The 26775-nt window shown below is 46.9% G+C and overlaps 2 protein-coding genes across 2 annotated transcripts in view; both read left to right on the forward strand.

Annotated features, from left to right (window-relative positions):
• The window catches only part of LOC126293545 (acetylcholine receptor subunit alpha-like), a 486710-nt gene that overhangs the window by 80593 nt on the left and 379342 nt on the right, over nucleotides 1-26775 (forward strand). The window lies entirely within an intron of this gene.
• LOC126293256 (uncharacterized) overlaps nucleotides 1-26775 on the forward strand; it is a 54194-nt gene that overhangs the window by 4227 nt on the left and 23192 nt on the right. Inside the window, exons 2-3 of the mRNA XM_049986372.1 lie at nucleotides 1717-2059; nucleotides 12514-12620. Coding sequence (XP_049842329.1) covers nucleotides 1717-2059; nucleotides 12514-12620 — 450 coding nt within the window. The remainder of the gene's footprint in view (nucleotides 1-1716; nucleotides 2060-12513; nucleotides 12621-26775) is intronic.

The raw sequence follows: 26775 nt of genomic DNA on the forward strand, positions 1-26775 counted from the left end.
GACAAAGGGACTCGCAGACAAGCCAATAAAATCAGTAACCAATTCGATTATTCTGACGAGTCAAAAAAGGAAGGTGAGACTATAAATAAAAATTTAGCACGTAGCAGCATAAAGTTCAGACACTCGTTATGTACTGCTACGGTGGAGATCGAAGTTCAGATGTATCCTGGTTCATCTGTTGCTCTGATCCTGCTGAAATGTGAGAGGACATGAACTCCACGTTCCCGTCCACGTTTCCAGTTGTAGGAACGTTGGTCCTAGCGAACCACTTTTTCCAAAAATTGTGCCACAATAACTCAGCAACGTAATTGTTTGACGATGAATCAGCTACCCAAGTGATCGTCCTTAAATTCAGTTACTGAACAATAAAATATTACTTTGACTGCTAAAAAAAAATTCTGATTACTGATGACAGCGATTACATTGTTATGTACTCTACTTGTATTAGTTAAAAATTTATAAAAGAAATGTAAAATTGTAATCTAATATTATTTTATCAAAATTTATGTTAGCCGATAGTTAATTTCTTCCCGACGCTCATTTCATAGTGCAGTAAAAACGTAAAAACTAATAGTTTTTGCTCCGATTAAAGAAATAGAAAAATATCGATGTTTGGATGCATCGATGCCTACTGTCAGACGATTCCTTACATCTATATCCGCCTCACAACATCGGTATTTCTATACGTCGATGTACATCATAACGACGTTTGCCTCCCTACCCCTACCATCGCGTTATTCAGAGTGGGTATGTGAGACGACTGAATGTCGAATGCTGCACACTCCGAAAACTTAGAGAGTGTTATCTGTATGCTCTGTAATTATAGATTTGCGCTTTGTTGTACGTGCACGTTTATCTTTCAATGGTTCTTATATAATGTGGAATGCCATTTGGACCCTCCGAATGATTTGAAAATGGGTACCGACCCGAAACTAGTCTTTGAGTAAAAAAAAAAGTGAACTTTGTAGCTGCGAGTGTTTCTCCGTTGTATCTAGAGAGGCGCGCTTGCACCACACTGCGGCTACTTCCAACACACGAACATTGCAACATAGCAGGATCTTATCACATACCTTTATTTTGCAACATAGCAGGATTTTATCACATACGTTTATTTTCAACTTTTTTGTCTTCCAAAGCAATAACTTTATTTCGTAATTAATACGTACACTGGGTAGCCCTAATACGCAGAGCAGAACGACAAAAAGATCTGCATCCAGACGTTTAACATTGAGTTGTGTCGTTAGTAAAATTATACATATTTCGCTTTTAGAATAAGTAAGATATTTGGAACTACTTTACGCGACGCAGTCAAACAGCAGATCAACATCTCCTAGACATTAACTGCACATTGTCAGTTTCATAACAGAATAAGAAAACCTTCGCATTCATATTTTGAAATAAACACTGGAACAACTTTAGCAGTTTGTCTCTGCTCTCGGGGTAACGTTTTACAGGAGACTTCCACGTTCCGGGGTTCCACGAACAGGTATTTGATTTGGGTGCTAGACTGTACGCCTATCATCTCAAGTTGGAACTAGTGAGGTACGTTAACGGCCAAAAGCGAGAACGGTCTGACAAATAAAAGGCAATCTGTGTCCAGTCGCGCCAAGTCTCGAAATCTCTTTGCGTACTCGTAATGAAATGCAATCAGTGAAACGTAGTCAGTCGTGTCTGCTCCACATGTGTCCGCTTCGAGTTGTGGCAAACGTCCCACAGCTGGCTTGTGTATCGGTTTTAAGAAACGCGGCAGGTCACGCCCGCGCTGTGCACCACCGCCCCCCGCCTCCCCCGCCACGCCTGCTGGCAGTGCACCACCGCCCCCCGCCTCCAGCGCCACGCCTGCTGGCAGTGCACCACCGCCCCCCGCCTCCCCCGCCACGCCTGCTGGCAGTGCACCACCGCCCCCCGCCTCCCCCGCCACGCCTGCTGGCAGTGCACCACCGCCCCCCGCCTCCCCCGCCACGCCTGCTGGCAGTGCACCACCGCCCCCCGCCTCCCCCGCCACGCCTGCTGGCAGTGCACCACCGCCCCCGCCTCCAGCGCCGCCTCCACCGCCTGTGTTACCGACTACGCGACTCCGCCCTGTCGCCAGCATTTTCTCACAAAATGCACTGAGGCGTCTCTACCTATACGCCACACCTCCTCGTGAAGGATACATTTTTGGAATCGTCGCCGTCGAAATATTCCCAAAAATTTCTTCTCCTTCTACGTTTACTTAACTAGCAGAGTGCCTGCTTAGTCATTTATTGCAGTTTTATATACGTGACAATAATTTATCGTTTTTATTGGACAGTGTTAGAAGTTCTCCGAATCACATATTTGACATTATACAAAAATAACATGATTCACTTGTCTGAAGATTTTTCCATTTTTTGCTTTGTACAAACTGTGTTGTGCTCTTAGCACACATTTTACTTTTAATTATATTACATATCAGAACCCACTTATACTACATAGATCTTACATCTACGGTTCTTCGCGGCCTTAAGGCTTTATTTATACCCTTCTCATTGCTTACCCGTTCAGAGCGAAGGACTTAAATTATCTGTTGTTCAAATGTGTGTGAAATCTTATGGGACTTAACTGCTAAGTTCATCAGTCCCTAAGCTTACACACCAGTAAACCCAAATTATCCTAAGGACAAACACAGACACCCATGCCCGAGGGAGGACTCGAACCTCCGCCGGGACCAGACGCACAGTCCATGACTGCAGAGCCCCAGACCGCTCGGCTAATCCCGCGCGGCTTAAATTATCTGGTTCATAATTTTCTCTGCTGTGTGAAATAAATGTTTGGCTACGGTTCGATAATCTTGCCTGCTCTTTAGGAGTATAATCCATGGGCACAAGTTCCTCTTCCTAAATGGCGGTCTTCTCGCCAGGAGGGCTCATAACATCTCTCATTGTATCTGTTAGTCGCCGTAATCCTAACACTCGCCCTGCCGTAGCACTCGCCCCTAAAAGTCCTTTCCATTAGCCTACAACAGTCTTCATAACATTTACAGTGTCTGAATGGACGTCATATTACATATCTCCACACTGAGTAATAGCTGAGTGGTAGGCCTATAAAAGTAGTCGGTAATCAGTCACATCTTGCGGTTCTTCCAGTTCATGGCCCAGCCACTCTGAAACCGTCCTCCTGCCTCGCTAAATATTCGTTAACTAAATTATAATGAAGCTGTGACATATTTTCCTTTTCCTCACTTAGAATATGACATCCTAAATCCGAACTTAATTTACATACAATGTCAGCTCTAACTATTATGTCATATTGTTTTTCCTCGTTACATGTTAACTTTAAGCACTCGTCTTTCTGGTGACAAAAATCTACTCATTACTTCGTATTTGCGTCCACAGGCTCTCATATTGTGTGGAATTACTGTTATAGGCTGTAAGATTCTCGCCTCGTACATCTCGTTTTCGTAGGTTGACAATAATACTAATGTTTGCGTCTGTATCCTTTGTTTTACAGTTATCCTTTTGCGTCATAAACCAGGGACCTTGCCGTCAGTGCGGTGGCGATACAGATAGCCGTACCATAGCCATAATAAAGGTAGTGAGGAGAGGAGCTGATTTGGTTGGAAACTGCAGTCCTTTAAATTGGATTGGCAGGCCAGTGGTATTCTGGGGATAAACAGTGTGTATCCTTTGTACTTTCCAGTCGCAAGTCCTGCTTCGCTGACTTTATTCGACAGCTGTTTTACGATCATCCTTGTTCCATTACTTAGCTTTGGTGAGTTCGGATTTCTAACTTAAATGGTCGGAGATCCAGTTTTAAGTGGAAGGCAGTGTAATGGCATTACTATTACTTTGCAAAAACTTTAGAAATTCTGTAGGGAAGCTCACACTTTCTTCAACATTTACTATCGTGTCTATCGATTTGTATATTTTCTCTTTGCCGGGAATTTTCTTTTGAATATTAAAGTTGATATCGCCGCCATATTATTTTTAGTTGCCAAAATGCCGTTTCAAACAGCCAGTCCGGATATGTATAGTGGTCAACAGTGTCTGGATAAATTTGGTCGACGATTTCGTTTTCAGCGGCGGCTACGTTGCAGAAATCGCTGTTGATTTTAATGAGGCTGGTCGTCTGGTGACTTCATCTATTTGTAAAAGTTGTTGAGCAAAATGCGTTGTTTCATCTTTCGTTACTTAGCTCTCATATTTTTTGTTAGTCGCAGTATTTGTGTGTTTGGCCAGAGATGGGATTTATTAAAGCATGCTTCGATCTCGTTTACTGACGATGATTTGGGGATCACTGGAAGTGTTTGTCGAAAGTCTCCAGAGAGTACCAGTACAGCTCCTCCCAGCGCTTCGGAGTCCCCTCGCAAGTCCTCCAATGTTCTGTCCGTGGCTTCGAGTGATGTTTTTTTTGTGTGCCAGTGTGCGTTCGTCCCACAAGATAATTTTAGCTTGCTTTAGAGGTTCGTACCGCTGTATTGAACGGCAGTTGTAGGGCGGAGTGTGCAGTTCGTCCTCTTTCCGCAAGTGTGGCTCCAAAGTTGGATGATGTCAGTGCGACTGCGGTAGATACGTCGAAGTAAATAATTCCGCCAGAGTCATTGTCTTCCACTGGAGTTTATCTATCATCTCTGTAACGCTTTCGCGAGTACTAAATGATCCTGTAACAAAGCATGCTGCTCTCTGTTGGATCTTCTCTTTCTCTTCTATCAACCCTATCTGGTAGGGATCCCACACTGCTGAGCAGTATTCGAGCAGTGGGCGAACAAGCGTACTGTAACCTACTTCCTTTGTTTTCAGATTGCATTTCCTTAGGATTCTTCCAACGAATCTCAGTCTGGCATCTGCTTTACCGACGATCAGCTTTATATGATCATTCCATTTTAAATCACTCCTAATGCGTACTCCCAGATAATTTATGGAATTAACTGCTTCCAGTTGCTGACCTGCTATTTTGTAGCTAAATGATAAGGGATCTATCTTTCTATGTATTCGCAGCACATTACACTTGTCTACATTGAGATTCAATTGCCATTCCCTGCACCATGCGTCAATTCGCTGAAGATCCTCCTGCATTTCAGTACAATTTTCCATTGTTGCAACCTCTCGATACACCATCATCTGCAAAAAGCCTCAGTGAACTCCCGATGTCATCCACCAGGTCATTTATGTATATTGTGAATAGCAACGGTCCTATGACACTCCCCTGCGGCACACCTGAAATCACTCTTACTTCGGAATACTTCTCTCCATTGAGAATGACATGCTGCGTTCTGTTATCTAGGAACTCCTCAATCCAATCACACAATTGGTCTGATAGTCCGTATGCTCTTACTTCATTAAACGAATGTGGGGAACTGTGTCAAACGCCTTGCGGAAGTCAAGAAACACGGCATCTACCTGTGAACCCGTGTCTAAGGCCCTCTGAGTCTCGTGGACGAATAGCGCGAGCTGGGTTTCACACGACCGTCTTTTTCGAAACCCATGCTGATTCCTACAGAGTAGATTTCTAGTCTCCAGAAAAGTCATTATACTCGAACATAATACGTGTTCCAAAATTCTACAACCGATCGACGTTAGAGATATAGGTCTATGGTTCTGCACATCTGTTCGACGTCCCTTCTTGAAAACGGGGATGACCTGTGCCCTTTTCCAATCATTTGGAACGCTTCGCTCCTCTAGTTCCTTCGCGTACTCTGTGTAAAATCGAACTGGTATCCCATCAGGTCCAGCGGCCTTTCCTCTTTTGAGCGATTTTAATTGTTTCTCTATCCCTCTGTCGTCTATTTCGATATCTACCATTTTGTCATCTGTGCGACAATCTAGAGAAGGAACTACAGTGCAGTCTTCCTCTGTGAAACAGCTTTGGAAGAAGACATTTAGTATTTCGGTCTTTAGTCTGTCCTCCTCTGTTTCAGTACCATTTTGGTCACAGAGTGTCTGGACATTTTTTTTTTTTTGATCCACCTACCGCTTTGACATAAGACCAAAATTTCTTAGGATTTTCTGCCAAGTCAGTACATAGAACTTTACTTTCGAATTCATTGAACGCCTCTCGCGTAGCCCTCCTCACACTACATTTCGCTTCGCGTAATTTTTGTTTGTCTGCAAGGCTTTGGCTACGCTGATGCTTGCTGTGAAATTCCCTTTGCTTCCGCAGCAGTTTTCTAACTCGGTTGTTGTACCACGGTGGCTCTTTACCATCTCTTACGATCTTGCTTGGCACATACTCATCTAACGCATATTGTACGATGGTTTTGAACTTTGTCCACTGATCCTCAACACTATCTGCACTTGAGACAAAACTTTTGTGTTGAGCCATCAAGTACTCTGAAATCTGCTTTTTGTCACATTTGCTAAACAGAAAAATCTCCCTACCTTTTTTAATATTTCTATTTAAGGCTGAAATCATCGATGCAGTAACCGCTTTATGATCGCTGATTCCCTGTTCTGCATTAACTGTTTCAAATAGTTCGGGTCTGTTTGTCACCAGAAGGTCTAATATGTTATCGCCACGAGTCGGTTTTCTGTTTAACTGCTCAAGTTAGTTTTCAGATAAAGCACTTTAAAAAAATTTCACTGGATTCTTTTTCCCTGCCGCCCGTTATGAACGTTTGAGTCTCCCAGTCTATATCCGGCAAATTGAAATCTCCACCCAGAACTATAACATGGTGGCGTAGTGCGCCAGTTTTCATGGTTCCTGGATGGCCTTCTACGGGGATATCTTGTTTTCGTCACTGAAAGGTTTTTCTTGTTGTGTTCCACGTATATGAGGTGCTTCTAGGAGAATGAGTGTGCCATTGAAGATGTTGAAGTCGATGGTCGGTTCAGGACGAGCTGAAAACTCATACGTGGCGAGTTGGGGTTCAGTGGGTCGCATGGCACGTGAGTCATGTTTTTCACTGCTATGTCGTGCAGTTCCTTATCTTCGTTAATGGATGATTTTGTCGATGTCCGTGGGATGAATGTTGTCGCGTAGCCGTATGAGATTGAGTGAGGTTGTCCTCGTTTTTGCCATGTAGCAACGTCTTCGCGAATGATTCCGTTTGGCACAGTTGGTGAAAAGCTGTTAGCGTTGTATTGTGAGGTGCTTCGCTTGCAGTTTTTCCGGTGGTGTGTTTTGCGAAGTAAATTCTCAGTCCATGCTCCAAATGTGCTGCTAGATGTTACACAGTTGGCTTGCGTTCGTGTGTGGGAAAACCGAAAATCCGCCGTTGCTGTTGATGCATCTTTCCATGTGGTACATGAATATTTCGTCGTTTTTGTTTTGTTGTTCGCTGTCTTTAACTATTTGAAATGCTGCCACGTCACCACCTTTGTTCACATACGTACTGAAATATCTGATAGATTTAGCTGAATGGCAGTATTCTACGTTTATGTCCGCTTGGAACATTTTTGAAAGTTGTGTGCTATGTTGTACTACCCACTGATTATCTATGCCCAGTTGGTCGCTGCCACGTATTCGTATTTTTGCTGTGAAGCCACTGTTTTTGGGTGATCATCTTTTTTATTTGGGTAGCCATCAATTCTGGTTTGTGTATCGTCCACGTATGGTTTCTGGTATTTTTTGTACATTTTCCATTACTCATTCAATTCTGATGGGGGACTGTAAATCTGTAATAGGAAAAGAAAGAGAAGATAAAATAGAAGGTGATACGGATTGTGGGAAAGGAATGAAGAGGAAGCCACGGGGTAGAATTTTGCACAGAGCGTAATTTATCATCGCTAAAACTTGGTTTAAGAATCATAAAAGAAGGCTGTATGTGTGGAAGAGACTTGGAGACACCAATAAGTTTCACATTGATTCCGTAATGGTTAGACAGAGATTTAGGAACCAGATTTTTTATTGTAAGGCGTTTCCAGGGGTAGATGTGGATGTGATCACAATTTATTGATTAAGAATTGTAGATTGAAATTGAAGAAATAGGAAAACGGTAGGAAATTAAGGAGATGGGACCTCTATAAGCTGAAAGAACCAGAGATTGTTGAGAGCTTCAGAGAGAGCATTAGGCAACGATTGGTTGGAACAGGGGAAAGGAGTACAGTAGAAGACGAACGGGTAGCTTTGAGAGATGAAGTAGTGAAGTCAGCAGGGGATCAAATAGGTAAAAGAGAAGGCCTGGTAGAAATACTTGGATAACACACGAGATATTGAGCTTAATTGATGAAAAGCGTAATATTTAAAAATGCAGCAAATGAAGCAGCCGAATTGGGATACAGAGCGTATTGTGTTGTTGCAGAGCGTCTTCTTATGTCCGTGCTTGCACGAGACACGAGAAATGAACTTTAAGGCAGTATTATAGAAAGGTAAGTGGACGTAGATGAAGATGAGATATGTGATAGTGCAAGAAGAATCTGACAAAGTTCTGAAAGCAAAAGACCCCAGGGGTCGGCGATATACTACTTGTAGGCTTTGGATATCCAGCAACGATATAACTCTTCCTCTGGAGAGCAAGATGTATGAGACAGGCGAAATACCCTCGATTTCAAGAATGTAGTCATATTCCAAGGAAAGCAGTTGCTGACAGGTGTGAAAATTTCCGAACTATCAGTTTAATAAGTCATGGTTGCAGTATACTAACACGAATTCTTTACAGAAGAAATACTGGTAGAAGCGGACCTCGGGAAAGGTGAGCTAGGATTCCGGAGAAATGTAGGGACACTCTGTGCAATACTTATCTCTTAGAAGATATCTCAAGAAAAGGCAAACTTACATTAGAGGAAGCTTTTGACAATGTTGAATGGTTTATTCTCTTTGAAATTGTGAAGGTAACAGGGGTAAAATACAGGGAGCGAAAGACTATTTACAACTTGTACAGAAAGTAGACATCAATAATAAGAGTCAAGGGTTATGAAAGGGAAGCAGTGGTTGAGAAGAGAGTGAGGCAGGGTTGTAGCCTATCCCCGATGTAATTCTATCTAGACATTGAACAACAGACAAAGAAACTAAAGAAAAATTTTGAGTAGGATTGAAGTTCATAACTTTGAGGTTCGCCGATGACATCGTAATTCTGTCAGAGATAGCAACGGACTTGGAGGGGCAGTTGAACAGAATGTACAGGGTCTTGAAGGGAGCATATAAGATGAACGTGAACAAAAGGAAAACAAGGATAATGGAATGTAGTCGAATTAAATCAGGTGATGCTAAGGGAATTAGATTAGGAAGCGAGGCTGTTAAAGTAGTAGATGAGCTTTGGTGTTTGGGTAGCAAAATAACTGATGATGACCGAAATAGAGAGGGTATAAAATGTAGACTGGTATTGGCAAGGAAAGCGTTTCTGAAGAGGAGAAATTTGCTAACATCGAAAATAGATTTAAGAGTTAGAAAGTCTTTTCTAGAAGTATTTGAGTTGTAGCCGTGAATGGAAGTAAACACGGATAATAAACAGTTTAGACAAAAAGACAATAGAAGCTCTCGAAATATGGTGCAACAGAAGAATGCTGAAGATTAAATCACATATCTAATGAGGAAGTACTGTTTAGAAACTTGGAGACAAGAGATTTGTGGCACAGCTTGACGAAAAGAAGGGACCGGTTGATAGGAAACATTCTGATACATGAAAGGATCACCCATCTGGTATTTGAGGTAAGGGTTGGAGGGGGCGAGTGGGTAAAAATCGAAGAGGGAGACAAACATATGAATACAGAAAGCAGATTCACGAAAATGTAGGTTGCAGGGCAGCAAGGAGGACTGCATAAAACCAGTCTTCAGACTGAAGACCCCAGCAGCAACAACTTTGAACACAGCTAAATTAATTCATTTCAACAACTGATACCCGCTTTCTTCTGTCAGCTGTCTTCTTTTGTCTTTTATATCATTGTTAATTAGTTATCGTAATTTGTACTGTATTGATTATGTGAGGTCCAACGACTCCCTACATAGTAAACACGTGATTAGGAAAACGAGCTTTCTAATTCGTTAAAGATTCCGGTAAGCTGGATATGTTGTTCATTAAATGTGATTATTTCATTGTCCTCTGCGTGATCACGTTCTCATCCCTGTTTATCGTGTTCTCTGACTAGTTTATACTGATAAGGGTCGTTTTCACTTTTTCCTTACTTAATTTTAACAATGCGTGCTGTTGTTCTTCCAACACGTCTATTTTGTATTTTAAATGTGAGGTAACCTCCTCATTTAGTGTTCCAAATAGCACTTTACTGATCTCACCTGCGGAATTAAAATATGCCTCGCTTGATTCTCTCCTCATGTTGGGCTGGTTGACCAGTTGTCGCTCTATTCACCTTGTATGCCATTGCAGAGCCTGTCTCACTCCGCTACGTATGTGTGTGGATTAATGTTTAACGTCCGGTCGAGAACGAGGTCATTAAAGACTGTGCACAAGCTCGAATTAGGGAAGGGTGGGGAATGGAATCGGCCGTGACCTTTCAAAGTAACCATCCCGACATTTACCTGAAGCGATATGGGGAAATCACGGAAAACCTAAATGAGCATGACTGGACGCTGGTTTGAACCGACGTCCTCCCGAATGCGACACCAGTGTGCTAAACTCAGCACCGTTCCGCTTTACTCGTGTTGATTAACAAACGTTAACAGCTTGCTCGGCTATCCTCTCTTTCGTTCTGTTGTGCTGTACCCTTGTTTACATTTACTTAAAGTCCTAGAAATATAGGCTGGCTAGTGGCATTCTGCCTGGCATCAGTGTTGGCGACAAATTGTTTACTAGAGTCTGGGTATTGCAGTACTGGTGGTTTTATTAGCCTCTCCTTGAGCCATGAAAATTCACCTTCTTATGTGGCCAGGTGTATGCTACGTCTTTCTACAGCACTTCATACAGTGGTTTGCCATTTTACTAAAATTATTAATGAGACACCTGTATTATCTGACTAGTCTGAGATATGATTTCAACTACTTTGTGGTCTAGAGCTGCAGATACGTCTCTACTGCAGTGACTTTACTGGGGTCAGGGTTCAATCCGGCATTGGTTAGTACGTGATGCAGAAACATTACTTCATTCCTCAGAAACTCGGATTTGTCTATCTGCAAGTTTCATTCGTATTTTCTCAGTCGTTTGAATATTTCTTATACCCGCTGTTGTGCTCTTCCCAAGATAATCCAAACACTATACTGTCATCTACATAAATGAATACTTTTTCTCCCTCAGGCCTGTTAAAATGAAAGTCATCCATTTTTGAAAAGTGATAGGCGCTGCTTTCAACGTCATCACCATGCAAGAGTAAGGCTAAGGCCCACATGCCGTGCTAAGTGCCGTTTTATCCAAATTCCTTTGACCTAGTAGCATTCCTTTGACCTTGGTAGTATCCTTCAGCAAGATCAAGGATAGAAGAATATTTTGTCTAGTCCAACCCATCTAAAATTTCGTCGATTCCTGGTGACGGGTATTTTACATTTAACGAAATATCATTTAAGCTTCAGAAGCAGGTACGATTCACCATTTGCGACTTCTGCTCACATCGAAGTTTTTTGGAATCGTAATGAGTGGGAAGATCGAGGCACTTTCGGTAGACTTCCCTCAACATTTTACCTATCTCTTTCTGTAAGCACTGTGTCTGCTTGTGGGAAAAGTGGTACACTTGCTTATTGATTATAGTGCGCTAACTCTCAGGCAACAAGGTATTTGGTGCTGTACTATATCTGACCTCAATCTAAATGAAAGATACCATTATAAGCATTTACCACCTTCTATAATTCTGACCTTTCCTCACTGCGGAGGCAATTTAATATTTTCTTAGCCTGCCTAGCCTAGATTTACCTATCACTTCTGACTTATCGGATTTTCGCGATCTCTTTTTTCCGTCAGTGGTACCTATTCTGTTTTGAACATTACTCTATGGATATTGATTGCATTTTTTCCGATGATGATACACTTTCCGTTTTTACCGCACTAATGCTTAGGGTAGCTATACTAATTGTCGGGGTACGATCGCTTCAGTTACCCAAGTAACTGCTACTTTCTTTTGACAATTATCATCTTTTGTGGTCCTACTTCTATTACAGCATCTTCGCGTTTATAACTCTCGTTTTACGTACCTTTGTGTTCAGTGAGTCCCCTTTCGATTCTCGCTTCATTTGCCTCTCTGCATGAGCTGTTCCTGTACCAGTTGCTGTTGCGGTAGCTTTTAACTTTTCAGCCTTGTGTGACGCACGCTGTCCTGGAGCAGAAACACTCATTCCGTGAGCAGCCTGGGCCGTTTCCTCTCGATGGATTTGCGTAGCCATCCGGGTGTCTCGGAGTACACGTCACTGTTAATGGTTGTTCCGTGCTCGAGGAATTCGACGAGCATCGGACGTCGGACATCGAGAAAGACGGTTAGGAACCCCTTACTGCTGAGAGCAGAGATCTCAATTCCTTAGGGAGAGGTGACACACTACATTGGTGATCCTAGATGTCTCACTACGTTATCTCAAAAAAAAAAAAAAAAAAAAAAAAAAAAAAAAAAAAAAAAAAACATATACAACTTTCAACCTGTTTGGTTGTTACGACTTGTCGTACGTACATTTTCATTTGAACGCTTCTTATAACTTACCAGTTCTTTTGTAAGTTTGTTTTTGGCTTGTGTTACTTGTCCGCAGATCCCGTAACCTGACAGAACAGGAGGAGTTTCGAGATCAGGAATGGGCGACTCCTACAGTTATAAAAGACGAGGCCTTGTCAACAGATTCTCAGGTCCATAACTGCCGTGAATATAATTATTTCCTGATAGTTTACAAACTGCCTATTAGCTTCTGTCTCGGGTTGTACGGCCGACGCTCGTCTGATGACTTTTCTGACGTTACGCCAGCACGAGTGGCTGGCATTGTCAAAGCTTCACCGTCCACTGCTGGAGGTGGACTGGAGCTGAGATCGCGGCCGCAGATATAATGCATGTACCTGGCGCGCCAACGCCCGAGGGCTTCTCCGCGGTCATTTCCGGCGCGGTTCTCGTCTTGCTACCTGTGACGGTCGTTCGCTGCAGCACGGAAAGCCAGGATTCGTTTACCTTAAGGCTTTCCTCTTTCTTGTTGAAGCTATTCGCGTGTTGTTGTATTTCTAAAGCTTCTCTGAACAAGCGACTGCGATAGTGCTTCTCTACAGCCAGAACTTCCGTGTCGGCGAATTTAATCACGTGGTCGGTCTCAATCAGTGCGTGTTCTGCCACTGCCGATTTCTTCACCTGCCTCTACCTGCAATATCGCTTATGTTCTTTGATCATGGTGTCGATTGATCGTCCAGTCATTCCGACCTAAACTTCTGCGCATGCGCACGGTATGCGGTATATTTCCGACATTGCAAGTGGATCCCTTTTTTGCTTTGCTGATCTAAGGCACTCTTTGATCTTCCTTTTCGGTTTGAAAATCATCTTTACGCCGTGTTTGCGCAGTAATACGAACAGCTCATTTTATTACTTCTCTTCAAATCTCATTAATCATGGAATGGAAACACACAGCAACAGAACATACCAGCGTGACTTCAAACATTTTGTTACAGGAAATGTTCAAAATGTCCTCCGTCAGCGAGGATACGTGCATCCACCCTCCGTCGCATGGAATCCCTGATGCGCTGATGTAGCCCTCGAGAATGGCGTATTGTATCACAGCCGTCCACAATACGAGCACGAAGAGTCTTTACATTTGGTACGGGGGTCGCGTAGACGAGAGCCTTCAAATGCCCCCATAAATGAAAGTCAAGAGGGTTGAGGTCAGGAGAGCGTGGAGGCCACGGAATTGGTCCGCTTCTACCAATCCATCGGTGACCGAATCTGTTGCTGAGAAGCGTACGAACACTTCGACTGAAATGTGCAGGAGCTCCATCGTGCATGAACCACATGTTGTGTCGTACTTGTAAAGGCACATGTTCTAGCAGCACAGGTACAGTATCCCATATGGAATCGTGATAACGTGCTCCATTGAGCGTAGGTGGAAGAACGTGATGCCCAATCGAGACATCACCAACAATGCCTGCCCAAACGTCCACAGAAAATCTGTGTTGATGACGTGATTGCACAATTGCGTGCGGATTCCGTCAGCCCACACACGTTGATTGTGAAAATTTACAATTTGATCACGTTGGAATGAAGCCTCATCCGTAAAGAGAACATTTGCACTGAAATGAGGATTGACACATTGTTGGATGAACCATTGGCAAAAGTGTACCCGTGGAGGCCAATCTGCTGCTGATAGTGTCTGCACACTTTGTACACTGTACGGAAACAACTGGTTCTCCCGTAGCACTCTCCATACAGTGACGTGGTCAACGTTACCGTGTACAGCAGCAACTTCTCTGACGCTGACATTAGGGTTATCGTCAACTGCACGAAGAATTGCCTCGTCCATTGCAGGTGTCCTCGTCGTTCTAGGTCTTCCCCAGTCGCGAGACATAGGATGGAATGTTCCGTGCTCCCTAGGACGCCGATCAATTGCTTCGAACGTCTTCCTGTTGGGACATCTTCGTTCTGGAAATCTGTCTCGATGAAAACGTACCGCGACACGGCTAATCCATACATCAAACGGGCATCTGCCAACTCCGCTTTTGTAAACATTGCACTGACTGCAAAACCACGTTCGTGATGAACACTAACCTGTTGATGCTACGTACTGATGTGCCTGATGCTAGTACTGTAGAACAATGAGTCGCACGTCAACACAAGCACCGAAGTCAACATTACCTTCGTTCAATTGGGCCAACTGGCGGTGAATCGAGGAAGTACAGTACATACTGACGAAAATAAAATGAGCTTTAACATGGAAGTTAGGCGTTTCCGGACACATGTACACATAACATCTTTTCTTTATTTGTGTGTGAGGAATGTTTCCTGAAAGTTTGGCCGTACCTTTTTGTAACACCCTGTATATTATTGATAATATCATATAACTTGAGTTTAAAGTAAAATGCTGACTTTTTCACATGTTTAGCGGCGTAATGTGTTCATTGTGAATGAATGTTAGCAGCTGCTGTCGTTTTGATCTTATGTGGCTACAGTAACCCAAAAATGGTCATGCACCTCACTATATTGCGAGTTTCCTTATTTTGTAACAAGATTGTTAATATCTCGGAAACGAAAATTTATTTAAAACGTTTTGACTTACTCCATTTCCATAAAGAACATTCCACTAAGGATGTGTGGAAGGGACATTAGAATACAATCTTTTTTTGTAAATATGTTTTATGTTTTCTTGTTTTACGACATATTCAATAACCTTGAAGATGTGTGCAACAGAAGGTACATCTAGTCTTATCCTATAGAACGGCAGGTAGCACAGAGGTTTCCGGATGTCTCGAATGCTACAAATTACTTGCTCACTGGCCAGCGCAGTCTGCAGAAAGCGAGTTTATTTGCTGGCCAAGTTGTAAGCAAAATCACCAGCCGGTTCTTTGCTGTGGCGTTTTTTTTTTTAAGTCGTAAGACGCGCTGTCGCAGGGAAATACGGACTTTCTTTATTCTCCTCTCTCTCTGCCTCTCACTTTTCTCTCTCTCCCTCAGCGGTGCCACTCCGCGAACAAACACGCTTTGTCCCATCGACGTTCATTCGCGGCAGCGCCGAAACAAAAGCAGCTAATGAGCAACAGAAATTTCCGAAGCGCTCCGAACAATTGGCTGTTTCGAACACGGCACACAATGGGATGGCGGAATCCTCCCCTCTCCCTTCCCTCCGGCGTGTGACGTCACATCCTACTACCGATCACCCTGCAGCTGTAGCTAGGAATGTCACCCGCCAACATCCACACCCTATCCCCTTTCTCCTTTTCGAATTGTGAACGGTGAGCGGCAAGACCGATTGTTTTTGAAGCTCCACAAGAGCTCAAATATAATTCTTACCTTCGCGACCTGTTCGCGAGATGCATGCGCGAGGTGGCAGTAGCAGGCGACACAGGTGCGACAGGCCACGTAAGCTGTGTGCAGAAGCAGAAACCCTGTCGGGGCGCGGCCTCCCCCGAATTACAGCAGACGATGCGAGAATTTGGTGCCGTACAGAGGTAGTTTTTAATGTTGACAGCTGCCCAACTATGTCACTGGCTTTGTTATTTTAAAGAGGAACACTCAGCTTTTCCAGTGGACTTGCACATAGCCTTGAGAGAGGACTTGGACGAAGTAACAGGTGTGTAACTTGACCGAATAGTCACAAACCACAAGTCCCACTGACAGGAGAAGAGATGTCAGAAATGAAAGAGTAAACACGTAACCCAGGCACGGTTTCTGTGTTGTTTATTATTATCACTATCGTATCAAGTCCACAAAATGTTCGTCGTGAGCACCGGTACATCACTTAGTGTAAAGTGATTTGGGACAGGTAACATTCCACGTTGAGTTTCGTGTGGCCTTATCGCAGAACGAGCGCATGTTGTATGACGTTCCAGTCCTTGTGGAGCTGTGGGTGTGTCCTTGTGCATCTGTGGGTGTGTCCTTGTGCATCTCTTGTCTCCTTTTTCCCACAATTAAAAGACAAGGTAAGTTACATCCTGGGCATTTTGTATTCTCGAAACTACAAATCGAATGATGTCCATATCATCTGTTTAATAGTTCAGTAATATCTGTGGAGAATGGGCTGGACGCTGGCCATACTGGCACTGCGTCAGTTACAAAATGTCTCCTGCACAGGGTCTTCCAATAACTGCACCAGATAACTTGTTAGGTACTCAACATACTTGTTTCTGTTTAATGTTCCAAGGCCAGGAGTGGTCGTTTCCCCCCACAGTGTGTGGTGGAGCTAGTGTGGCGAAAGTCACAAAGCGAGTAGTTCACCAGCAGTGGAACGGAGAGCGGACGCCCAGTTGTTGTCTGACATTTCAACTCGAGAACAGGATTGCTACAGGGTTCGTTTATTGGCCAACAAACTACATCAGTAGCAGCAATGCTCTTAGGAGCTGACGCCCCCCGAGACATAAGCTGCGCACGGCCCGGCGGTGTCTCGGGCAGGCGGCCTGCTGCCACTGGCAGTGAAGTGGTGACAGCAGCTACTCGCAGCTACCCGGCTGGGATGCTGGCAGCCCACACACACGAGGATGCCACGTGACTCGGGACATCACCCACTGGAGCACTCGGGGTCAGTCTGTGGCCTCAGTGTGGAGGTGGCACCGCAATACAGTGCCCCTGTATAAACCTCGGTGAACAGCGAGGAGTCTCTCCTACAGGTGACGGCGACTGAGCAGCTGCTCGGCTCCCGGCAAAAACTGCAGACCTCTGGGCTAGGAGACCACGAGCAGCTGCACCACCAGTTGGAGAGTGCTCACTCGGCAGTATCGGACTCACCGCAGACAGCAGGGTCGCACCTGACAGTGACTGAGTCCGGACAGGTGGCCGTCTAGTCGATCCCTGGAGACTCGTAAGCAGGCACAGGTATCCCTCCAGGCCAGTGTCTCTCAGAGTGTGGCTGGATGTGTGTAGAACGTTTGTGGACTCCGATCCTCCCTGTTTTTCTGAGGCATCAGTTTCCATATCCTAAGCCACAATGTAACCACAGCTCAGATGTGAAGTGGTCAGGTCACCAGTGCCATAGCAGCTCTGCCGTCCTGCTGCTTCGATGGTAGTAGATGAAAATGGCCGTTGCTGTCCCAATAGGGGCGAATCCCATGATTTCCATCTATTACTACCAAAATCTTAACTAATAAACGTAAATAAAAAATAAAAATTCTAAATTTTTATCTGAGTAAAAATCTAGTAACATAGGAAAAAATTGAAATGCTATGCAAAAAGTGTTTTAAAAACGAATAAATGCTATTTTTAAGTAACCCAATAATTTTCAGTCTTATTTTTAAAAATCCAAAAACTTTTATTTTTCACTTTTAAAAAATTATAAAAAAATTTCCTCTATAAAGTATAACAAAATATCATTTATTCAATTATTTTTAATTTTTAAAAACCAATAAATTCCTATTATTAATTTTTTTTAAATCCAATTAATATTTTTCTCATAAATTATAACAAAAATTTTGTATTCAATTCAGTTCTCCACTTTCAAATATATTTTATAAATTATTCTTTAGAAATAAGCTGCTTCAAATCTTGTATTCAACTCCTTTTTGTAATATTCATTTTTTATTTTTCATTTTTTAAAAATATAATAAATTGTTTCTAATTAATTGAAGAACTATTCAAAAAGTTCATGAAAGAACGATTAAATAAGTTAACTGTAGTTAAACCATATAAATACTATAAATGAAATAATTGAAAGACTATTATAAAATAAGAAGAGAAATTAATTGATTTTTAATTAAACACATTAGCAACTGGAACTAAATATTAAGAAAAAGTTGGAGGTATATACCTTATTTTGACATAGAAAATGATGATGAACTTTTTGAAAGTGATATAATGCCTTAACAAATGAGACTAAATAAAGAAATTTTTCCTTTTCATAAAACGTTATTTACAAAATGAAACTGAAGAGAAAGAATATAACGTTATTTGGATGAAAAATCATTCAAAAAAGATTACAAACCATAAATTTAAAAAATCATATAAACTCAGTTGACCTCAGTCATTTCTTAAATGAGGAGTAAACAATAATTTTGATAGCTGTTTATATAAAGTTATTTAATGGCTTGAGTACAAAGTGCAGGCAAATAATAAAGTTATGGAATAAGGACAGCCAACTCAAAATTATAGAATTACTAAAGACAAAGATATGTAGTAAAACTTGAAGAAAGAAAAAATAGATAATTTAACGAAAAGGGTTGGTTTTGTAGTTCATCGTTCTGGTTGGACATTAAATAAAATTATTGGAATATAGTTAGCAATTAATATATATGTTCCTTTAAGAGGATCATCTTACATCGAAAAAATAAAGAGCAAGCTGCTATTAATGTTAAAGATATAGATCAAAATGTGTTCTGAAGCCTGAAAGTTCAGTATTAAATCCAATAGATAGACAGAAACGAAAAAATCCATATAGAACAAGCAGTTATAAGGAAATTGTCACGAAATTTGAGAAAAAATTGCATAATACCTCATATCCTATTAAAACTGATAATATTAAAAAAATTGAGACTAATGTTTACTTTGTCGATGAAAAATATCATGTATATCCATTAAATATATTAATCCTGAGAAGAAAAACTTTAATTTATTATACTCTGAAAAAGAAAATGATTCACACTGCTGTTGGATAAAAGATTTATGACAACTTGTTTCAAACCACATTTCCAAACATAAACAATCAAAATTTATTTATGATTTGTGTGTACTACAATTTAATGATAGATAATCACTCAAAAAATCAGTTACATCGATATATATTTCACAAAACATTTGCCTGCTACACGGTCCATGTGGTGGTGGGTGTCAGGTAAACCACACGATGAGTTGGAGGCACGCACTGACTGATGCAATTTAAGTTAAGGCCATTCTTTTAGAGACATGTTTTTAGTTACGTCCCAACATTTTGAAGCAGTTTGGTAATGGAGGAAAGATGAGGAGGTGAAGGGGCTGAGACAAAGGGGCTTACACAGGATACGATAGCGTGAAGAGGTGCGTCAAAACAATACCACAACGCGTTGATTACATTCACTACTTACAAGGTAATTGCCTTTCAGTACGGCATTTACATGGTTGTGATAAATAAAGTGATTATTTTTGCCAGCTACGATTGCGAGTATATAAATACAGGGTGACTCTTATTAGAGTTTGAAAACCCTCGAACTACGTAGAGGACGCTGAGGCAAGTGATTTAGAATGAGACTACTGAGCCGTAAATTTCGGGAAAGGCCCCAAAAGTGGACGACAAATGATAACCGTGTGAAGTCACCCGGCGCACATGCAGCGACTGAGCTTGTGGACGCTCCCATCTTCGTAAGAGGTACACATCGGTCCACTACACTAGGCTAGTCTGTTTTCGAACAAGTTTTGTAGATATGATCTGCTGCAAACGTGGAAGTTACAAAATTATTGTCCTCGCCATAACAGAGCAAGTGCTATTATTTTATTTTGTTCAAAAATGTTCAAATGTGTGTGAAATCTTATGGGACATAACAGCTAAGGTCATCAGTCCCTAAGTTTACATACTACTTAACCTAAATTATCCTAAGGACAAACACACACACCCCTGCCCGAGGGAGGACTCGAACCTCCGCCAGGACCAGCTCCTTATTTTTTTGTTTCTTTCCTTTTATCCATTCGTTTTTTATATGGAGGCTTTATTTAGTAAACGGCACGTGTGTCATTTACTGGTAGCGATGCAATTCTGAAGGTTATACTTGTTTACTTGTGACGCAATACAGTACTTTGCAATTAGCGAGCAGAAACCAGAAGACCGGTAAATAAAATAATAAATCTTATAAATCTTATAAATCTTATAAACACGTAGGTGCCTAACGCAGTGCAGGGAAACACAGCCTGCCAGGCGCAAGGCTCGAACCCCGCGCCACGGGCACCAAAGCCGAGACACCGGCGTCGGCACGCGACTAGGGCTGGGATGAACGAGTGCGAGGCGGCGCTTGCAGTGACGTCAGCTGTTCAATATTCGTCATCCACGCTTGACATATTCCCCATTTGCTGTCCCATGTGTCTCTTCTACTAAATAACTTGTCTTAGCGTCATCTACGCCGCTTCGGGATTCTTAAACGTTAATAAGAATCACCCTGTGTAGTACAGTAAGTCATTTATGTTCACGAAGTGTTGTGTGCCGACTACTGCAGTAAATTTCAGTTCCTCTTTACAAGAGACTATCCCAAAACGGGTAATATCTTCTAACACTACGACTAAGAATAACTTAATACTTGTTGACTCGGTTTGCTGCAACTACCACGTGAGCGGCTCTTCATCTCTACGACTCACACGCATTTGAACTCGCTTACCGTGTTTCCCTCTACTAGTTTTAACCACCAGACTTTCGTCCAGACTCTTTGACGTCTCAGGATGTACGCTACGAACCGATCCTTCTTTTAGTCAAGTTGAGCCACAAGTAGAGTTTTCCCAATTCGCTTCAGTGCCTTCTCATTCTACCCGTCCAATCTTCAATGTTCCCTTTAGCGCCACAGTACAAAGCTTGTAGTCCAAACAAGTGCAGTCAGAGTAGACTTCCTAGCAGACGAGTTTATATCTGATGTTACGAAATTTCTCGTGTTCGGAAATGATTGTCCCGTTGTTGCCTGCTGCAAGTGTATCTTCTCTACTGGGGCCGCCGGCAGTTACTTTGGTATCTTATGCACGTATTCGTCTTACGACTGTTTTCCAAGACACTATCTATTCCGATCGGCTGACCTTACAAATCGTTCAATACCTGTGACAGAATCGGAATGTCAGCTACCGAAGGAAAAGTTTTTAATCACCCATCTCGATGTTTAATTCGCTTTCCAAATGTCTCTTCAGTTTCCTTTGTTGCTTTCTCAGTTTATCGATGGAATAACGCTGGGAATAGGCTACAAGCCTGCCTCACAATCGTATGCCCAGTCTACTAACGAAAATCTCTGAGTCGTTTCCAACCCTTTATATTTATTTTTATTTGTCGATTTATTTGTTTAATAAATAATGATTCGGACAATAGGGCCTTCTCTTACATCGGAAAAGGATTCTACATGCACATTACACGGTAGTTAGCCGTTAAGAAATAACAATTTTGTATGATAGATAGTATTTAGGTACTCTGAGAAAAAACATGAGACTGCGAGGCGGACGAAGGCGGGAGTCGTTAAGGGTACTTCGTTGCCAGCAGAGGAGTAGACCGGCAGAGCCGCCAGGTGATGAGCTCTGTGTGTGTGTGTGTGTGTGTGTGTGTGTGTGCGAGAGAGGACAGCAGCCGAGCCTTGACGCTGGCCCAGCGCCTGGCTGTCTGCCTGAGGACAGCCTGCACAGTGCGCCATCTACCCGCACTCAGAGCAGGCCAGCTCTCACCGTCAGCTGCGCCCCTGTGTGTGTGTGTGTGAGAGAGAGAGAGGACAGCAGCCGAGACTTGACGCTGGCCCAGTGCCTGGCTGTCTGCCTGAGGACAGCCTGTGCAGTGCGCCCTCTACCCGCGCTCAGAGCAGGCCAGCTCTCGCCAGCAGCTGCGCCCCTGTGTGTGTGAGAGAGAGAGGACAGCAGCCGATCCTTGACGCTGGCCCAGCGCCTGGCTATCTGCCTGAGGACAGCCTGCGCAGTGCGCCCTCTGCCCGCACTCAGAGCAGGCCAGCTCTCGCCAGCAGCTGCGCCCCCTGTGTGTGTGTGTGTGAGAGGACAGCAGCCGAGCCTTGACCCTGGTCCAGCGCCTGGCTGTCTGCCTGAGGACAGCCTGCGCAGTGCGCCCTCTACCCGCGCTCAGAGCAGGCCAGCTCTAGCCAGCAGCTGCGCCCCCTGTGTGTGTGTGAGAGAGAGGACAGCAGCCGAGCCTTGACGCTGGCCCAGCGCCTGGCTGTCTGCCTGAGGACAGCCTGCGCAGTGTGCCCTCTACCCGCACTCAGAGCAGGCCAGCACTCGCCAGCAGCTGCGCCCCCTGTGTGTGTGTGTGTGTGTGTGTGTGTGTGTGTGTGTGTGTGTGTGTGAGGACAGCAGCCGAGCTTTGACCCTGGTCCAGCGCCTGGCTGTCTGCCTGAGGACAGCCTGTGCAGTGCGCCCACTACCCGCACTCAGAGCAGGCCAGCTTTCGCCAGCAGCTGCGCCCCCTGTGTGTGTGTGTGTGTGAGAGGACAGCAGCCGAGCCTTGACGCTGGCCCAGCGCCTGGCTGTCTGCCTGAGGACAGCCTGCGCAGTGCGCCCTCTACCCGCGCTCAGAGCAGGCCAGCTCTAGCCAGCAGCTGCGCCCCCTGTGTGTGTGTGTGTGTGTGAGAGAGAGGACAGCAGCCGAGCCTTGACACTGGCCCAGCGCCTGGCTGTCTGCCTGAGGACAGCCTGCGGAGTGCGCCCTCTACCCGTGCTCAGAGCAGGCCAGCTCTCGCCAGCAGCTGCGACCCCTGTGTGTGTGTGTGTGTGTGTGTGTGTGTGAGAGGACAGCAGCCGAGCCTTGACGCTGGCCCAGCGCCTGGCTGTCTGCCTGAGGACAGCCTGCACAGTGCGCCCTCTACCGCGCTCAGAGCAGGCCAGCTCTCGCCAGCAGCTACGCCCCCTGTGTGTGTGTGTGTGTGAGAGGACAGCAGCCGAGCCTTGACGCTGGCCCAGCGCCTGGCTGTCTGCCTGAGGACAGCATGCGCAGTGCACCCTCTACCCGCGCTCAGAGCAGGCCAGCTGTTGCCGGCAGCTGCGCCCCCTGTGTGTTTGTGTGTGAGAGAGGACAGCAGCCGAGCCTTGACGCTGGCCCAGCGCCTGGCTGTCTGCCTGAGGACAGCCTGCGCAGTGCGCCCTCTGCCCACACTCAGAGCAGGCCAGCTATCGCCAGCAGCTGCGCCTCCTGTGTGTGTGTGTGTGTGAGAGGACAGCAGCCGAGCCTTGATACTGGCCCATCGCCTGGCTGTCTGCCTGAGGACAGCGTGCGCAGTGCACCCTCTACCCGCACTCAGAGCAGGCCAGCTGTCGCCGGCAGCTGCGCCCCCTGTGTGTGTGTGTGTGTGTGTGTGTGTGTGTGAGAGGACAGCAGCCGAGCCTTAACGCTGGCCCAGCGCCTGGCTGTCTGCCTGAGGACAGCCTGCGCAGTGCGCCCTCTGCCCGCACTCAGAGCAGGCCAGCTCTCGCCAGCAGCTGCGCCCCTGTGTGTGTGTGTGAGAGAGAGAGAGGACAGCAGCCGAGCCTTGATGCTGGCCAGCGCCTGGCTGTCTGCCTGAGGACAGCCTGTGGGGTGCGCCCTCTACCCACGCTTATAGCAGGCCAGCTCTCGCCAGCAGCTGCGCCCCCTGTGTGTGTGTGAGAGAGAGGACAGCAGCCGAGCCTTGACGCTGGCCCAGCGCCTGGCTGTCTGCCTGAGGACAGCCTGCGCAGTGTGCCCTCTACCCGCACTCAGAGCAGGCCAGCACTCGCCAGCAGCTGCGCCCCCTGTGTGTGTGTGTGTGTGTGTGTGTGTGTGTGTGTGTGTGTGTGTGTGTGTGTGTGTGTGTGTGTGTGTGTGAGGACAGCAGCCGAGCTTTGACCCTGGTCCAGCGCCTGGCTGTCTGCCTGAGGACAGCCTGTGCAGTGCGCCCACTACACGCACTCAGAGCAGGCCAGCTTTCGCAAGCAGCTGCGCCCCCTGTGTGTGTGTGTGTGAGAGGACAGCAGCCGAGCCTTGACCCTGGTCCAGCGCCTGGCTGTCTGCCTGAGGACAGCCTGCGCAGTGCGCCCTCTACCCGCGCTCAGAGCAGGCCAGCTCTAGCCAGCAGCTGCGCCCCCTGTGTGTGTGTGAGAGAGAGGACAGCAGCCGAGCCTTGACGCTGGCCCAGCGCCTGGCTGTCTGCCTGAGGACAGCCTGCGCAGTGTGCCCTCTACCCGCACTCAGAGCAGGCCAGCACTCGCCAGCAGCTGCGCCCCCTGTGTGTGTGTGTGTGTGTGTGTGTGTGTGTGTGTGTGAGGACAGCAGCCGAGCTTTGACCCTGGTCCAGCGCCTGGCTGTCTGCCTGAGGACAGCCTGTGCAGTGCGCCCACTACCCGCACTCAGAGCAGGCCAGCTTTCGCCAGCAGCTGCGCCCCCTGTGTGTGTGTGTGTGAGAGGACAGCAGCCGAGCCTTGACGCTGGCCCAGCGCCTGGCTGTCTGCCTGAGGACAGCCTGCGCAGTGCGCCCTCTACCCGCGCTCAGAGCAGGCCAGCTCTAGCCAGCAGCTGCGCCCCCTGTGTGTGTGTGTGTGTGAGAGAGAGGACAGCAGCCGAGCCTTGACACTGGCCCAGCGCCTGGCTGTCTGCCTGAGGACAGCCTGCGGAGTGCGCCCTCTACCCGTGCTCAGAGCAGGCCAGCTCTCGCCAGCAGCTGCGACCCCTGTGTGTGTGTGTGTGTGTGTGTGTGTGTGTGTGTGTGAGAGGACAGCAGCCGAGCCTTGACGCTGGCCCAGCACCTGGCTGTCTGCCTGAGGACAGCCTGCACAGTACGCCCTCTACCCGCGCTCAGAGCAGGCCAGCTCTCGCCAGCAGCTGCGCCCCCTGTGTGTGTGTGTGTGTGTGTGTGAGAGGACAGCAGCCGAGCCTTGACCCTGGTCCAGCGCCTGGCTGTCTGCCTGAGGACAGCCTGTGCAGTGCGCCCTCTACCCGCACTCAGAGCAGGCCAGCTTTCGCCAGCAGCTGCGCCCCCTGTGTGTGTGTGTGTGTGAGAGGACAGCAGCCGAGCCTTGACGCTGGCCCAGCGCCAGGCTGTCTGCCTGAGGACAGCCTGCGTAGTGCGCCCTCTACCCGCGCTCAGAGCAGGCCAGCTCTCGCCGGCAGCTGCGCCCCCTATGTGTGTGTGTGTGAGAGAGAGAGAGAGAGGACGGCAGCCGAGCCTTGAGGCAGGCCCAGTGCCTGGCTGTCTGCCTGAGGACAGCCTGCGCAGTGCGCCCTCTACCCGCCCTCAGAGCAGGCCAGCTCTCGCCGGCAGCTGCGCCCCCTGTGTGTGTGTGAGAGAGAGAGATGACAGCAGCCGAGCCTTGACGCTGGCCCATCGCCTGGCTGTCTGCCTGAGGACAGCCTGCACAGTGCGCCCTCTACCCGCGCTCAGAGCAGGCCAGCTCTCGCCAGCAGCTGCCCCCCCTGTGTGTGTGTGTGTGTGTGTGTGTGAGAGAGAGAGAGAGAGAGAGGACGGCAGCCGAGCCTTGACGCTGGCCCATCGCCTGGCTGTCTGCCTGAGGACAGCCTGCGCAGTGTGCCCTCTAGCCGCGCTTAGAGCAGGCCAGCTCTCGCCAGCAGCTGCGCCCCCTGTGTGTGTGTGTGTGTGTGTGTGTGTGAGAGAGAGAGGACAGCAGCCAAGCCTTGACCCTGGTCATGCGCCTGGCTGTCTGCCTGAGGACAGCCTGTGCAGTGCGCCCTCTACCCGCGCTCAGAGCAGGCCAGCTCTCGCCAGCAGCTGCCCCCCCTGTGTGTGTGTGTGAGAGAGAGAGTACGGCAGCCGAGCCTTGACGCTGGCCCATCGCCTGGCTGTCTGCCTGAGGACAGCCTGCGCAGTGTGCCCTCTACCCGCGCTTAGAGCAGGCCAGCTCTCGCCAGCAGCTGCGCCCCCTGTGTGTGTGTGTGTGTGTGTGTGTGTGTGTGTGTGTGTGTGTGAGAGGACAGCAGCCGAGCCTTGACCCTGGTCCAGCGCCTGGCTGTCTGCCTGAGGACAGCCTGCGGAGTGCGCCCTCAACCCGTGCTCAGAGCAGGCCAGCTCTCGCCAGCAGCTGCGACCCCTGTGTGTGTGTGTGTGTGTGTGTGTGTGAGAGAGAGAGGACAGCAGCCGAGCCTTGACGCTGGCCCAGCGCCTGGCTGTCTGCCTGAGGACAGCCTGCGCAGTGCGCCCTCTACCCGCGCTCAGAGCAGGCCAGCTCTCGCCGGCAGCTGCGCCCCCTGTGTGTGTGTGTTTGAGAGGACAGCAGCCGAGCCTTGACCCTGGTCCAGCGCCTGGCTGTCTGCCTGAGGACAGCCTGTGCAGTGCGCCCTCTACCCGCACTCAGAGCAGGCCAGCTTTCGCCGGCAGCTGCGCCCCCTGTGTGTGTGTGTGTGTGAGAGGACAGCAGCCGAGCCTTGACCCTGGTCCAGCGCCTGGCTGTCTGCCTGAGGACAGCCTGTGCAGTGCGCCCTCTACCCGCACTCAGAGCAGGCCAGCTTTCGCCAGCAGCTGCGCCCCCTGTGTGTGTGTGTGTGTGTGAGAGGACAGCAGCCGAGCCTTGACGCTGGTCCAGCGCCTGGCTGTCTGCCTGAGGACAGCCTGCGGAGTGTGCCCTCTACCTGTGCTCAGAGCAGGCCAGCTCTCGCCAGCAGCTGCGACCCCTGTGTGTGTGTGTGTGTGTGTGTGTGTGTGTGTGAGAGAGAGGACAGCAGCCGAGCCTTGACCCTGGTCCAGCGCCTGGCTGTCTGCGTGAGGACAGCCTGCGGAGTGTGCCC

Source organism: Schistocerca gregaria, chromosome 10 (assembly GCF_023897955.1).
Source record: "Schistocerca gregaria isolate iqSchGreg1 chromosome 10, iqSchGreg1.2, whole genome shotgun sequence".
Taxonomy (NCBI): domain Eukaryota; kingdom Metazoa; phylum Arthropoda; class Insecta; order Orthoptera; family Acrididae; genus Schistocerca; species Schistocerca gregaria.